This window comes from Hyperolius riggenbachi, chromosome 10 (genome assembly GCF_040937935.1).
Source record: "Hyperolius riggenbachi isolate aHypRig1 chromosome 10, aHypRig1.pri, whole genome shotgun sequence".
Classification (NCBI taxonomy): domain Eukaryota; kingdom Metazoa; phylum Chordata; class Amphibia; order Anura; family Hyperoliidae; genus Hyperolius; species Hyperolius riggenbachi.
In genome coordinates, this window is record NC_090655.1 from 69201462 (window position 1) to 69218553 (window position 17092).

The 17092-nt window shown below is 44.8% G+C and overlaps 1 protein-coding gene across 4 annotated transcripts in view; it reads left to right on the forward strand.

The window, feature by feature from the left end:
- Positions 1 to 17092, forward strand: part of LOC137536358 (pancreatic lipase-related protein 2-like) — a 63599-nt gene that overhangs the window by 35109 nt on the left and 11398 nt on the right. For all 4 annotated transcript variants that reach the window (XM_068258542.1, XM_068258540.1, XM_068258543.1 and 1 more), the window contains exons 7-12: positions 257 to 373; positions 1806 to 1943; positions 2040 to 2152; positions 3401 to 3530; positions 5301 to 5412; positions 6316 to 6483. In XM_068258542.1, the coding sequence (XP_068114643.1) occupies positions 257 to 373; positions 1806 to 1943; positions 2040 to 2152; positions 3401 to 3530; positions 5301 to 5412; positions 6316 to 6483 (778 nt within the window). The remainder of the gene's footprint in view (positions 1 to 256; positions 374 to 1805; positions 1944 to 2039; positions 2153 to 3400; positions 3531 to 5300; positions 5413 to 6315; positions 6484 to 17092) is intronic.

The window sequence follows — 17092 nt, forward strand, 5'->3', positions numbered from 1 at the left end:
CACAGATAAGGGGGAATTAGACCGGCTAAACTCTCTAAATATATACTGGGTGCAATCCTCTATGTTTTCTTTATGTCCCGTGCAAAAGTTCAGGACCACTTTAATGAGGAATGATCATTTATTAACAAGAAAAGTAATAGAGATTTTAACTTTTGGATTGCCTGGTTAGCATCCTTATTACTTGTTTACCAGATAAAAATAAAGAATTGATTTTATGCCCGACAGTTACACTCTAAACCCTGGTAATGTCTTGCAGGTTTGGATCCGGCTGGGCCGTACTTTTCCCGCACCCCGCCAGAGGTGTGCCTGGACAAAACAGATGCGCTGTTTGTTGATGCCATTCACACAAATGCTGTATCCATTGGCCCTCTTGGTAGGCGTCACTTTCTGATGCTCATGCTTACTTATAAATTGGTCCTTTACATGGTGTTGAAGTAGCTGGTAACTCCCCAATAAGCAAGACTGGATTTCTGGACAGGCCACAAAGGCCCGGGCCTTGGGAGGCTGAAGCCCAAGACATGAAATAGGGGTTTCTACATATGAAAGAGAAGCCGGAAAATAGGGAGCAAAACATGAAAAAGAAAAGCTGATGCTCAAGGGAGCTGTGCATAAAAGACAGTGGTTGCAGTACATGGATATTACATATGGTAGAGTGTACTGTACACATGGAAGGGAAACAATACACTTAATCTAGGGGTGGAAAAAGTATACATTTGGCTTTGCCAATAAGTGCGGTATACAAAGGTTACAGATACACTGAAGGTGTACTGAAGGTGTAGGACCATACTCCCCAGCTGTCCCGATTTCACTGGGACAGTCCAGTTTTTGCAGCTCCTGCATGCCCTCTGGGGGGCACATGCAGGAGCTGCAATAGGAGCAGTACCAGCTTCCCCCTAGCCAAAGCTGGTGCTGCTAGTGTCCATCCAATAAGAAAGGAAGGGAGAGGCATCAGGCTCAGTGGAGTTTCAGAAGCTGGCGGTATATCCTCTTGTGTAGCTGTAAGTACTGTTGTAGGGGGAGGGCATTGTGTTCAGGCTTGCTTACCAATGAAGGCACATCTGAATTACAATGCAGTTCGTGCAGATATGAAACATTAGCACCTACCAGTAGCAAGTACTAGAGAGAGTGTGACCCCTTCACTGCCAGATGTACTAGAGGGAGCATCTCCTGTTATGGGCTGTATTGAGGACAGCACCCTTATCAAAGATCAAGAATTCCTCATTCATCCTGATGGGGATATTCCTGCTCTTTCTCTAAGCCAGGGGTGTCAAACTCAAATACAAAGCAGGCCGAAAAATTAAACACTGGGACCAAATCATGGGCCAACCTCAATGTCTAGTGGCCACCAAACTCCCTTACAAAATTCCATGTTGTTTAATGGCTCCCCTCCCTCCCCTATGCAGTTCCCTTGTGTCTAGTGGCTTCCATCCCTCATACTGTTCACTGGTATCTAGGGGTCCCCCTCCTTGCCTCCCTCCCTTATACAGTTCCCTGGTGTCTAGTGGAGTCTAGTGGAGTCTAGTGGAGGCTTTGTGTGGAAGGTGTGTGTGTGTTGGGGTGAAGGGGGTATCATGGGAAGGTTGAGGGATCTGCTACACATGGCAAGCAGCACATGGTAGAGGAGAGGCTGTACATGGAAGTAGTCTTAATGCAGCACATGGGTGTTGCTATATTTGTAAGAGGTGGGTGGCTAGCAGAAAAGAACTGGTCACAAGTCTAGACCTTGCAAGTACCTGTTATCTTTGCGACTGTATCATCAACTTGTAATGGTTATCCGTTCTCCATTCGATTTGTTTTACCATCAGGTTTTGGTGGGTTTGGCGTGGACCATCCGGATGGCAATGCTGACTTCTTCCCAAGCGGTGGTAAACATCAACCTGGCTGTGGGAAGATCTCTGTGATTCATGGTAATCTTGACAAACTCGTAGAAGATGCCATGCAAGGTAGCGTAGTGTTTGAGAACATTGTATTACAACGACTCATAACTATTTTCTGTAATGAGCTAACAGACTTTCTGATCTATCCACCTTTTGCTTCAGCAATTGATATAATCTGTAATCATCATAGAAGCGTGGAGTTTTTCACAGCCTCCATTCTGAACCCTGGTGGCTTTATTGCGTACCCTGCTCCTTCATACCAAGCTTTCCAAGAGGTCAGTCTCTGTACATGTTGTCCTTGTCTTCCCATACCATGAGCTGGCAGTGCTATTAAAAATTCTGGCTTAGGGCTTTTTCCATTGCTACACACGATCGCAAATGCAATCATGCTGCAATCGGTCGGTTCCACTAGCTAGCCGAAACTGCAGCATATATCCGTTGGGAATAGAGCGCAATCATGACAAGAAACCGCGCAAGCCAGCGTTTGCATGCGGGGACGTGTGCTTGTGGGAAATGATGGTGTGTTATTGGAATTGGCAAAATGGCTGTGATCTTCTTTTTAAAGGAGGTTTTAAAACTATAATTTTACATAGAGGGAGGATCAGAGTGCATCTGCAGGGGAGCATGCAGGCACATGTGAACGTGCGTGCCTGTGGCCAATGGGCTGGAGTTATCTTTAAAATAACTCCAGAATTCTAAAGTTAAAGACAGGCCGTTAATTAACTGCGTGTGTAAATAACTACAGAGGAGGTAACTTAAGAAATGAAGAGATAAGATAACTCTCTCAATGTGTGGTGACAAGCTTCCTCTTGCCTTATTATCTCCAGCATGATCTTAGTGATTTGAGGGCTTTGTGTTTTGTTTTTTTTTACTAAAACTCCATGTAAAACACAGTTCATCAGAAAAGTGTATTATTTAGTGGGCTGTGTGCAAAATGAAATCACCATTTCTAAAAACCTCTTATGACTAACAAATATAGATAAAAAAAAAGTTTTTCAATATGCCCTTACATTAGCAGAAACCAGCAGCTCCTCCCATCTCATCACAGCTCTCTGTGATGCTGCAAATATACAGAACAGGAAAGCAGAGCCTGAAGGGGGCAGGCATGGGTTTGAAAAGACATAAGAGAAGACAGACTCAGCTATAATGATTTCTGAGCAAAGCCAGACTGAATGCTCAGTCGAGATTTTATCAGGGCTGATAACAAGCAGGCTGAGCAGTGAAGGATGAAACGGAGAGCAGGGTAGATGTTTTCTCTAATGTTCCCACTGATATATATGGTAAAATACATGAGTGTGCGTCATCTCTGGTTCACTTTAAATGCTGATCTGACCCCTCAGAAATAACACTATTATTAATATTTGTAATACAAATATGCGGCAGGATTTTGTCTCGGTTTTGGTTGTTTCAGCATGTCGGACAGAAAGAGATGCCATCTGATCATAGGCTTAATAGAGAGAAATGTAACCTGTACACTGAAGCTGATTATGGATGTTACCAAAATTGCCTATTCTTCCATTCAGGGTGCTGGATTGCCGTGTGTCCAAGGAGGCTGTAATGCCATGGGGTATTATACACAGTATGAAAGGAACACTGATATTACCACCAGCCAGACTTATTACCTGAACACTGGAGATCCTTCCAACTTCTACCGTAAGTTCAGTCTGAGAATCACAAGTTGGGGGAAAATTTGTCAGATAGGAAGACTACTGGGGACAGTCTGAAGCTTTGGCATTGGGCCCCTCCCTTCACATATGTTGCACAGAGGCTCATCTGTGTCCTAACTCTGGCCCTATAACTTGCATAATGCAGCATGCAAGCATACAGTGCATCAACCTATAAAAGAGATTAGGAGTACATATTCTTATTGCTCCTCTCATGGGGAAAACAGAGAGAAATCTGTCTCTTGGTAGAATCTTCCCATCATCGCTAGATGTATGGCCAGCTTGAGAGAATTTTTAATTAATCCAGTCCAGGTTTCCTGACTCCCTCAAGATTTTCAAGAGATGCTTTGAGATTGCTGGAGATGTCTTAGTAAAGGGCTTAGTAAGTTAGCTATATAGTCCTCAATTCACTAAGCATTAGCGAATTCGGTAATGCAGAAAACAGTTGATTTTACAGATCACCTTGCCAAATTCTAATTTACTAAGCCTATTACCAGACTCAAAAGTAAAATTACCGACTAGTGAGGTCAATTATCAACTTGTGCGGTAAATACCTCAAGAAGTGTCAGGAAATTGCAATTCACAAAGATTAAAGCATTCGGTAAATCAAGTAAAATTGTTCGCCAAAGAGCCCTGCTTCCTACCCCATTTGATTCGATACTCTGGAGGGCGGGACTTCAGAAAGGCAGAGCAGGAGAAGGAGACATTTTAAAAGGCTTTTCTGTATCCCTTTGATGTGCATATCTGTATACTGATGCACAGAAAAGCTCCCTCTAGTTAGCATAGATGCACATCTAAAGAGAAGCTGGGGATGCACTGGACAGAAAATAGAATGCCTCATGCACAGACTTGTAAGAGAAGACTGATAGGCTGCTGCCTGATCTGCTCCATAGCTTGTGAGACTACCCAGGAGGGCTTAGAGAATCGAATCATGTTTTTTTGGCATATTACCAAACTTCTACCGTGAATTTTGTAAAATAAAAAGTGTAAAATACCAATACCAGTATTTTACTGAGCTAAATTAATTTACAGAGCTGCCTTTAGTGAATTGAGGAAATAGAGCCCTTAAGCTGGTTACTCGGGTTTGTTTACCTCTGTTTAACTCTGGCCTACCTCAGACCTACAAAACATTGCTAATTAGCCAGTCAACACTGACCACAGAGCAAACAGGAGGCAAGAGTTGCAGCACTTGCACGGCCATTGGGAAGAGGGGCAAATGTCTGTTTACATCTATTTCTCACATAAATTCTAGTGTCTATATTAGAATTTAGGTAACAGTCCAAGGCATGACAAAAGATTGAGTGTGTTATCTTGGCCACTCAGAGTGCCAGTGGTTGTGTAGGTAAACCAGATGCCTCAAGGAAGGAGTCCTGGTGCCTGTGAGGTGAAGGAAAAACCAGGAGCCAAATGGCGCATGACCGTTTGATAAGGAAAATGACAAAAAATTAGGGTAATGGATAGTCACAAAGGAAGGTTGAAACTTGCAACCACTTTGTTCACCTATGGGGAAATAACTGTCCTCGCTCAATATCCCAGATTCTCCAGAATCTGGTCGGGCTCTCTCTCGCTTTTCCTCTTTGTAGGTAACTACAGATTTGGAAAATAACACTATCACCTCCTGAGGAGGTGCCTAATATCTAGTCAAAAAGAGTTTTTTTTCGGAGGCTCCCAATGTGTGGTGCTAGGTGCTATATACTCTATATATTCACTCTATTCACACTAATTGTATATTATAATTCAGTGCTGTCTTGTGTTATAGGCTGGAGATATCGGGTGATGGTCAATTTGACTGGCTTATGGCCTTTGAAGGGTGGTTTTGGAGTGTCTCTGTGCAAAAATGGCAAATGTACTCAACATCATGAAATTGACAGGTACATGATCACCCTATCATAGCTCTAACTGTCCCTTTTCTGGAGGAACAGTCACTCTTTGGGAGCCAAATCCCTCTGTCCCTTTTTCTCCCTCATTTGTCCATCTTTCTGGATTAGTGTACAGATCTATGTAAATATATGTATTTTTCTACTGAAAAATGTGTTTAATGGGAACCTAAACTGAAAAGAAAAAAAAATTCACTTACCTGGAGCTTCTACCAGCCCCCTGCAGCCACCCTGTGCCCGTGCCGTCACTACGCTATCCTCCAGTTCCCCACAGTAACCCTCATCCAGCTGGCCGACTCGGCGAGTCCATGGCCACTGTGCATGCATGGCCGCAGGTGTCCTCGAAGAAGCTCCCATCACCGCGAGTGTTCTGAGCATGCACAGTGGAGATTTTCGTATACTGCACATGGGCAGAGCAATCAGGAAGCGCGTGGACCAGGGCTACGCATCCAAATGACAGAGGGTCAATGCAGGAACCGGAGGATTGCTTTGTCACGGTGCGGACAAAGGGCGGCTGCAGGAGACTGGTAGAAGCCCCAGGTAAGTTAAACTCTTTCTTTTTTTTCCCCTTCAGTTTACGTTCACTTTCACTGACTCTAAACGTTATGCCTGTCAATTGAATTGATATATTTCATATTTTATAATGTTAAAATGAAGAAAAACTAATGATGATAGAGAGGACCAGTGTGGTTTGAATGATAAAACGACATCTTTTGATCATTAATGCTTGATATGCATGGCGAAGGGGTAGTGGGGCATGGATGGAGGAGTGAAAGGGGCGTGTCTTAAAGTGTCCCTTTTTCTTATTTCAAAAAGTTGGGAGTTATGCCCTATCGTGTCTGTTCTCCAATACTGTAAGCTTTAGATTTAGTAAGTCACCCTTATTTTCCATTGCAGGGGGTTCATCCTGCCTGGCAAGTCATACACGGCGTTCATTGATGCTGACGATAATGTTGATCCTGTAGAGAAAGTGATGTTTTCCTGGACCAAAGACCTGTTGGATATTCTTCACCCAACACTGGGCATCCCAAAAGTAACTGTACAGTTCGGGCCTTCTGGAAAAATGTATGTATACGCTGCGCACAGTTCTCCCCACTGTAAAGCTTTCATAGCCAGTCCAGTTTCTGGCAAATCAAAATATTCCTTATATAGGAATCAGGGCCGGATTTACCATAAGGCAAGGTAGACAGGTGCCTACAGGCGCCTGATGTTAGTAAGGCGGCTCACTCACTCTTTCCCTATGCCGAGTCCTGATGAAAGCGTAAATGAGAGGTTACTCACCCTGCTCTCAGGATTCCACTGACGAGATCTCCCTTCAGTCAGGGGCACCTCTAGCTACATAGAACTAGGGGTACCTGTAGCTACTTAATATTGAGGATACTTCTGGCTACCTAATACTGAAGGGCACATGTACCTTAGCGTACGTTAAAAAAGGGCGTCGGAGAAAAAGGGCGCGGGGTGTAAACAATAAAATATTGTACTGTATTTCGTTTACAAATAATGTTTTACAAATTTATAAATCGTTAAATAATGTGTATGAAATTGGCAATTGTGAAAATGTTAATCTTCCCTGTTTCAAAAGTGAAACTTATAATTACGTTTCTTAAAAAAACGATAATACAGTGGTGTGAAAAACTATTTGCCTCCTTCATGATTTCTTATTCTTTTGCATGTTTGTCACACTTAAATGTTTCTGCTCATCAAAAACCGTTAACTATTAGTCAAAGATAACATAATTGAACACAAAATGCAGTTTTAAATGATGGTTTTTATTATTTAGTGAGAAAAATAACTCAAAACCTACATGGCCCTGTGTGAAAAAGAAATTGCCCCCTGAACCTAAGAACTGGTTGGGCCACCCTTAGCAGCAATAACTGCAATCAAGCGTTTGCGATAACTTGCAACGAGTCTTTTATAGTGCTCTGGATGAATTTTGGCCCACTCATCTTTGCAGAATTGTTGTAATTCAGCTTTATTTGAGGGTTTTCTAGCATAAACCGCCTTTTTAAGGTCATGCCACAACATCTCAATAGGATTCAGGTCAGGACTTTGACTAGGCCACTCCAAAGTCTTCATTTTGTTTTTCTTCAGCCATTCAGAGGTGAATTTGCTGGTGTGTTTTGGGTCATTGTCCTGCTGCAGCACCCAAGATCGCTTCAGCTTGAGTTGATGAACAGATCGCCGGACATTCTCCTTCAGGATTTTTTGGTAGACAGTAGAATTCATGGTTCCATCTATCACAGCAAGCCTTCCAGGTCCTAAAGCAGCAAAACAACCCCAGACCATCACACTACCACCACCATATTTTACTGTTGGTATGATGTTCTTTTGCTGAAATGCTGTGTTACTTCTACGCCAGATGTAACGGGACACGCACCTTCCAAAAAGTTCAACTTTTGTCTCGTCGGTCTACAAGGTATTTTCCCAAAAGTCTTGGCAATCATTGAGAAGTTTTTTAGCAAAACTGAGACGAGCCTTAATGTTGTTTTTGCTTAAAAGTGGTTTGCGCCTTGGATATCTGCCATGCAGGCTGTTTTTGCCCAGTCTCTTTCTTATGGTGGAGTCGTGAACACTGACCTTAATTGAGGCAAGTGAGGCCTGCAGTTCTTTAGATGTTGTCCTGGGGTCTTTTATGGCCTCTTGGATGAGTTTTCTTTGCGCTCTTGGGGTAATATTGGTCGGCCGGCCACTCCTGGGAAGGTTCATCACTGTTCCATGTTTTTGCCATTTGTGGATAATGGCTCTCACTGTGGTTCGCTGGAGTCCCAAAGCTTTAGAAATGGCTTTATAACCTTTACCAGACTGATAGATCTCAATTACAGTACTTTTGTTCTCATTTGTTCCTTAATTTCTTTGGATCTTGGCATGATGTCTAGCTTTTGAGGTGCTTTTGGTCTACTTCTCTGTGTCAGATAGCTCCTATTTAAGTGATTTCTTGATTGAAACAGGTGTGGCAGTAATCAGGCCTGGGGGTGACTACAGAAATTGAACTCAGGTGTGATAAACCACAGTTAAGTTATTTTTTTAACAAGAGGGGCAATCACTTTTTCACACAGGGCCATGTAGATTTGGAGTTTTTTTTCTCACTAAATAATAAAACCATCATTTAAAACTGCATTTTGTGTTCAATTATGTTATCTTTGACTAATAGTTAACGGTTTTTGATGAGCAGAAACATTTAAGTGTGACAAACATGCAAAAGAATAAGAAATCAGGAAGGGGGCAAATAGTTTTTCACACCACTGTATATGTTTAATCGTTATAATTGTATATTATTGTGAATAACTAACGATTGGTGTCAGCACACAGAGAGAATCTGATTATTGATGATCTGCAGTATCACCAAGAATGCAGATATATACCTGATTATTGATGATCTGCAGAATCACCGATAATACAGATATATTGCTAACCTCTAGACACCTTTTGGTATGTGAGTGTTTGGTGCAACAGTAGTACTTAGAGTAATGCACCTGCTGAGCAGGTGATAATAGACAGTAAAGAGACACTGCTCTGAGAGCACAGGAACCTTCCAGCAGCCTGAGATTCCTCAAGGGGTGGAGTCAGGCTGAAGATAGGGAAGGCCAGAGAGTGAGTGACACCTGAAGGTGGATGTCACTATCTGGTCTGGAGACTATCTCTTAATAGGAGAAATAGCTCTCGAGGTCGGACTCGCCAGGTCGGCAACACACTGACAGATAAGTACAAAGACAGAAGGCTGATTTGGTATCCAAGGCAAGCAGGGTCTGGCAACGGAATATCAGATATGCGAGGTACCGAATAAGAAGACAGAGGAGTAGTCAGAAAAGCAATAAGTCATAACAGATATCAAACAATGCCTAGTCTGGGTGCGAGGTCCGTGGTCTCAGCACCCTGGAATTAGTCTGAAGAATAACACAGATGATAATAAAGTTCCCTAGTCTGGGTGCGAGGTCCGTGGTCTCAGCACCCTGGAACTAGTCTGAAATATAACACAAATGAAAGTACAGTTCCCTAAGCTGGGTGTGAGGTCCTTGGTCTCTACACCCTGGAACTAGTCTGAGAATAAACAGAATGACAGTTCAAGTAATCTGGCTAAGTGTGAATTCCAAGGTCCACCTGGTTCAAACATACTGTAGGATCTGACTGAGGTCTAAGTGCTTCCACGTAGTGATCGCAACGGCAGACAACTTGCAACTGGCCAGCAGAAACTATATATGGAGTAGTGCTCTCCAGCACCACCCCTAATTGCTCAACCAATAGTATCCTGCTCAGGAGTCAGCTGATCGGCGTGGTCAGCTGACTCTTCCTGCCTAGTATAAGAATTCTGCCTCTCAGCACGCGCGCGTGTATTCCTAAGCCTGTGTGCACTAACAGACCCAGCCATACCAGACACACGCTGCCGCGTGCAAACCGCCGCGCTGGATGGGGAACCAGCCACCTGACTGTTGTTGCATGCGGCGGCTTTTCTGTGTTCCGCCCTGCCACTAGACACACGCTTCCGCGTGCAAACCGCCGCGCTGGACGCCTGCTCAGTAGCACACGCGGCGGCTTTTCCGCGATCTCTCACAATAACCTTCATTTATAGTTTCTTCTTATAATAAAATCTGAAAATATTTTTTTAACGATGATATAAATATAACTACATTCGTAATAAGTGTTGTAAAACATTAGTAAGTATTATTAAAATTTTACTGAAACTATACCTAACCCTACTCTCACACAGAACCCTCCCTGTACCTATCCCTAACTAGAGTTGGGCCGAACCTCCGATTTTAGGTTCGCGAACCCTGTTCGCGAACTTCCGCGAAAGGTTCGGTTCGCGAAAAAGTTCGCGAACCGCAATAGACTTCAATGGGGAGGCGAACTTTGAAAGTTTAAAAAAATTCTATCAACTGGAAAAATGATAGAAAACATGTTTCAAAAGCTCTAATACCTGGAGCCACACCTAATTGAGTGAAATACACATCACTGCTGGAGGAATCCCTCCCTCCTCCAAGCAAGGTCCTTTATACCATTTGCCTGCCTACACTAATTAGTTATGGGACAGCTGCTACACACTCTGCTAGGGAGATTTTAATTGGCCTCCTCCCTCCACCCTCCTCCCCTTCTACTTATTCCCTCCTCCCTCCTACCGGAGGGAGGAGGGTCTCTTCTGCCAGGGAATTATACTATTTTAAAAACCAGTATACATCATACCATAGCTGGGAATACATACATGAGTATACATCATACCATAGCTGGGGATACATACATGAGTATACATCATACCATAGCTGGGAATTGAACCCAGTTCTCACTGTGTGGTGGGCACGTCACCCTAAGCACTGTACCACTACAGAAGTAAGTGAAGCTAGCCTAAAATTTAACATTTATGCTCAATGCAATAGAACCATTAGGTTGCTTAAAGGAGAACTGTAGTGAGAGGTATATGGAGGCTGCCATATTGATTTCCTTTTAAGCTATACCAGTTGCCTGGCAGCCCTGCTGATCTATTTGGCTGCAGTAGTGTGAATCACACCAGAAACAAGCATGCAGCTAATCTTGTCAGATCTTACAAAAATGTCAAACACCAGATCATACCATAGCTGGGAATCGAACCCAGATCTCACTGTGTGGTGGGCACGTCACCCTAAGCACTGTACCACTACAGAAGTAAGTGAAGCTAGCCTAAAATTTAACATTTATGCTCAATGCAATAGAACCATTAGGTTTCTTAAAGGAGAACTGTAGTGAAAGGTATATGGAGGCTACCATATTGATTTCCTTTTAAGCAATACCAGTTACCTGGCTATCCTGCAGATCCTCTGCCTCCAATACTTTTAGCCCTAGACCCTGAACAAGCATGCAGCAGATCTGGTGTTTGACATTTTTGTAAGATCTGACAAGATTAGCTGCATGCTTGTTTCTGGTGTGATTCACACTACAGTGGCTGGATAGTGTACTGGTTAAGGGCTCTGCCTTTGACATGGGAGAACAGGGTTTGAATCCTGGCTTGGTCAAGTACCTATTCAGTAAGGAGTTCAAGGCAAGACTCCCTAACACTGCAGGGTGGCCTCTTGAGCACGTCCCTGTGGCTTGCAGCTCTTGAGCGCTTTGAGTCCGACAGGAGAAAAGCACTATACAAATGTTTGGATTATTATTATTACTGCAGCCAAATAGATCAGCAGGGCTGCCAGGCAACTGGTATAGCTTAAAAGGAAATCAATATGGCAGCCTCCATATACCTCTCACTACAGTTCTCCTTTAAGCAACCTAATGGTTCTATTGCATTGAGCATAAATGTTAAATTTTAGGCTAGCTTCACTTACTTCTGTAGTGGTACAGTGCTTAGGGTGACGTGCCCACCACACAGTAAGATCTGGGTTCGATTCCCAGCTATGGTATGATGTATACTCATGTATGTATCCCCAGCTATGGTATGATGTATACTCATGTATGTATTCCCAGCTATGGTATGATGTATACTGGTTTTTAAAATAGTATAATTCCCTGGCAGAAGAGACCCTCCTCCCTCCGGTAGGAGGTAGAAGGGTAGAAGGGTAGAAGGAGGAGGGAGGAGGAGGGAGGCCAATTAAAATCTCCCTAGCAGAGTGTGTAGCAGCTGTCCCATAACTAATTAGTGTAGCCAGACAACTGAGTCAAATGGTATAAAGGACCTAGCTTGAAGGGAGGGTGGGCGGGTTCTCAAGCAGTGTGTTTGACAATAACATGTCTGCTGACAGTGAAATGGAGGCTAAAAATTTTGCTCAATACAGCATTATGGGGCGAATCGAACTTCCGCAAAAGTTCGCCTGATGCAGGCGAACGCGAACCCCCAAAGTTCGCCTGGAACCGTTCACCGGCGAACCGTTCGGCCCATCTCTATCCCTAACCCCTAGACCCCCCTGGTGGTGCCTAAACCTAAGACTTCCCTGGTGGTGCCTAACCCTAACCACCCACCTTAGTGATCACTTTATTATGTGGATAATAATGTTTTAAAAATAGTGACTGTAAAAAATATATTGCAATTTACATTGCGTACTGATCGCTTTATTTTGTGAAAAATAATGTTATACAAACAGTAAGGGAAAAAAATTTAAATAATGTTTTAGTTAAATAGGATAAATATGTTTAGTATTTTTATAAACGTTATTCGTGCATTTTCTAAACGTAAATCATCACAAGCACAGTTATAAAAAATTAAAAACCTCCGGGCGCCGTTTATAAAACGTTATTAATCTCCGGCGCCCTTTTTTCCTGTTCGGCGCCCATTAAATGATATTTACTATAGGAGTGAATGGCGGCACCCTTTTTGTCCACTAGCTGCCTGTGCCCTTTTTTCCTGTTACTGTACCTCCCTATGACAGGCAAGGAAGTAAGAGGAAGGGAGAAGTAACAGCTGGAACTGCCAGCACACTTGCAGTGCAGTTTGGTGAGCTTTGTAGTTTGATAGAGGGTGAAGTCTAAGGTGCTGGGACCTCTGTGCCTATAGGCTCCTGTGAGGTAAATCCAGGCCTGATAGGCAATGTCAATACCTTCAAAAATTCTGTTGTGAATCTCGGTGGTTTTAAATATCCTCCAAGATTCTGGAATTAGTACGACCAGGAGCCCAATGGTGAAATATCGTTTTTGAACAAGGTGGTGTTTGAAAAGTAGCGTATTATACTCACAAGGGTGGGTTGCAGCACTTGTAACCACTGTCAGAACTTGCAGGAAAATTAACTGTTTCCATTCGGTATTCCAGGTCTGCAGTTTAGGTATTGGTCTGTAGAGATGGCCCGAAGGGTTCGCAGGCGAACTTCCGGTGGTTCGCGTTCGAGCAGAACCGCAAACTTTTCCGGAAGTTCGGTTTGCCCCCATAATGCACCATTAGGGTAAACTTTGACCCTCCACATCACAGTCAGCAGGCACATTGTAGCCAATCAGGCTACACTTCCTCCTGGAGCCACTCCCCCACTTTATAAAAGGCAGGCACCGCCGGCCATTATACTCACTCGTGTGCCTGCAGTAAATAGAGAAGGGACAGCTGCTGCTGCTGCATACTCTGATAGGGAAAGATTAGTTAGGCTCTTGTAGGCTTGTTAGCTTGCTCCTTGCTGATTCTTATTGCTAAAATAGCACCCCACAACAACTCTTTTGAGAGCTAATCTTGTTTTTTTTTCTGTGTGTCCCACTTAAACTTGTGTTGCATAGACAGCCTTGATAATGCGTACTGTGTGTGTGCCACTGCCAGGCCCAGCACATTCAGTGACTACCTGTGTGTGTGTGTGTGTGTGTGTGTGTGTGTGTGTGTGTGTGTGTGTGTGTGTGTGTGTGTGTGTGACAGGCAGCTGCACATTGTAATACCCAGTACTGCATATACCTACCTACCTGTTGTTCACAGTGCACCCACCCACCTACCTACGTGAGCTGAGCGCACGCAGTGTCACTGTGCCTGTCTGCTACCTGTCTGTGTGTGACAGGTGCACATTGTAATACCCAGTACTGCATATACCTACTACCTGTTCACAGTGCACCCACTTACCTACGTGAGTTGAGTGCAAGCAGTGTCACTGTGCCTGTCTGCTACCTGTCTGTGTGTGACAGGTGCACATTGTAATACCCATCACTGCATATACCTACCTACCTGTTGTTCACAGTGCACCCACCTACCTACGTGAGTTGAGCACACGCAGTGTCACTGTGCCTGTCCGCTATCTGATGTCTGTGTGTGACAGGTGCACATTGTAATACCCATCAATGCATATACCTACCTACCTGTTGTTCACAGTGCACCCACCTACCTACGTGAGTTGAGCACACGCAGTGTCATTGTGCCTGTCCGCTACCTGTCTGTGTGTGACAGGTGCACATTGTAATACCCATCACTGCATACGCTTACGAATATACGCGTAGCAAAGTACTGCTACGCGTAGCTTACGCCCACTATGCATAGTTAACATGTGTGTTGTGTAGTGAAGTACGAATGCGTTTCTCTCGGCTAATTTACTGCGTGCGATTGTATGCTTACAAATTTACGCATTGAAAAGGGGAATGTACGCATAAAAGAATTCACGGTATAAGCAATTAAAGAGGAATTCATGCATAAAATTTTCTCCATGCGGCCATAAGCATCCGCATACACTAAGCTTCGCACTACGCGTAAATGCGTATTTTAACGCGTAGTCTACGAAATGCATACAAAGCGAATATTTGATTTCGAAGCCGTAGTTTGGTGAAGCGTAATTGCGTAAAACTACACGTAGTGCCAGCGTAGCGAAGTTGGCTGACCACGACCATCTCTGATTCACAGCCATTATTGTTATTACCAGATGAAGGCGCTAAGCAAGTTACACCACCGCATATGTCTGAGTTAGGCGGCGATACTATGGATGTAACGTGTGAAGATGATGAAGTACCTGCTGTTGGTGCAGTTTTGGAGGTGTCTGAGGCAAGCAAAGCTGGGCAGGATGATTATGATGCTGACGATGATACGGATTCCACGTAGGTTCCCAATAGAGGAGATGAACAGGGGGGCAGTTCAGAGGGGGAGTCAGAGAGTAGTAGGAGGAGATGAGTTGCTGAAAGAAGCAGGGGTAGCTCGTCGTCAGAAACAGCTGGTGGCAGTGTCCGGTGGCATGTACTGCCACCTATGTACAGCCTGCCAACATGCCCTTCAATGTCAGCTGCTGATGCCACCATAGTGCCATCACCCCAGGGGGGCTCAGCGGTTTGAATTTTTTTTAATGTGTCTGCCTCAGATCGGAACAATGCCATCTGTTCTCTCTGCCTTCAAAAATTGAGCTGTGGAAAGGCCAACACTCACGTAGGGACAAGTGCCTTTACGAAGGCACATGCAGAAAAGGCACAAACTGCAATGGGAAGAGCACCTGAGCAAAAGCAGCACACAAAAGAAAAACCACCCTCCTTCTCCTCTTCCTCCTTCAGGTGCAGCATCTTCAGCTGCTTTCTCCCTTGCACCTTCACAGCCACCCTCCACCACTCCGCCTCTGCCCTTGAGCAGTTCCTGCCCCTCTGCCCACAGCAGCCAGGTGTCCGTGAAGGTAATCTTTGAGCAGAAGAAGCCAATTTCTGCCAGTCACCCCCTTGCACGGTGCCTGACAGCTGGCGTGGCGGAACTGTTAGCTCGCCAGCTGTTACCATACAAGCTGGTGGACTCTGAGGCCTTCTGTAAATTTGTGGCCATTAGGATACCGCAGTGGAAAATACCAGGCCACAATTATTTCTCTAAAAAGGTAATTCCCAAACTATATCGTGAAGTTGAGAAGCAAGTGATGTCATCTCTGGCACACAGCGTTGGGTCAAGGGTCCACCTGACCATGGATGCCTGGTCTGCCAAGCACTGTCAGGGCCGCTACATTACTTACACAGCTCATTGGGTCAACCTGGTGAACGATGGAAAGCAGGGAGTACATGGCTGTGACATTTCCACGGCTTGCAGGCAGGCCTCCTGCCACCTCCTCTCCTTCTGCTACATCTTCTTCGTTGTCGTCCTCCTCCTTGGCTGAGTGGCAGTTCAACTCTACTGGTGCTGCGATCTCCTCTCCAGCTACACAGACCCAGCTCCCCAGGGCCTATGCTGCATGCCAGGTACGATGGTGTCACGCCATCTTAGACATGTCTTGCCTCAAAGCGGAGAGTCACACTGGACCAGCTCTCCTGGCTGCTCTTAACAAACAGGTGGATCAGTGGCCGACCCCACACCAGCTGGAGATCGGCAATGTGGTGTGTGACAACGGCAGCAATCTCCTTTCCGCTTTGAATTTGGGAAAGCTGACACATGTACCCTGCATGGCACATGTGCTGAATCTAGTCATTCAAAGATTTGTGTCAAAGTACCCAGGCTTAGAGGATGTCCTGAAGCAGGCCAGGAAGTTGTGTGGGCATTTCAGGCTTACGCAGCCATGGCACGTTTTGTGGACATTAAGCGGAGAAACAACTTGCTGGTGAGACGCTTGATATGTGATAGCCTGACTCACTGGAAATCAACCCTGGTCATGTTCTCTCGCCTACTAGACCAGGAGAAAGCCGTCACCCAGTACCTGTACAATTAAAGTAGAAGGACACAATCTGGGGAGATGGGGATGTTGTGGCCCAACAACTGGACACTGATGTGAAATACATGCAGGCTCATGCGGCCGTTTGAGGAGGTGACCAACCTGGTGAGTCGCAGTGAAGGCACCATCAGCGACTTGATCCCATACACTTACTTCCTGGAGCGTGCCGTGCGTAGAGTGGTGGATCAAGCTGTGGAGGCACGTGAAGAGGAACAGCTACGGCAGGAACAGTTGTGGGAGCAATTTTCATCAGATTCGAATGTTTCCTCAACATCTGCGGCAGCACAGAGGTGGGAGGAGGAGGAAGAGTTGTGTGGGGAAGAGGAGTCAGACTCGGATGATGAGGAAGGTGTTTCTTTGGAGGAGGAGGCAGCAGAAGAAAAACCGCATCGCAGGGGACTTGTGCTGCTTAACGTTCCCGTGGTATTGTTCGTGGCTGGGGGGAGGAGGAGGACTTACCTGACGTCACTGAGGAAGAGACAAAAGGAAAACGAGAGCCCCAATAGTGTAATACTGTTATTAAACCAAGGTTCCCAAGAATGAAGAAATGTTACTCACAAGTGTTGCCAAGTCTAGGCAAAGACTATTCTCGCATGCGGGGAATTTAGGCCTGTCCCCACTCAGGCTAAGAAGTCGCTCTCTGTAGAAAAGAAAGG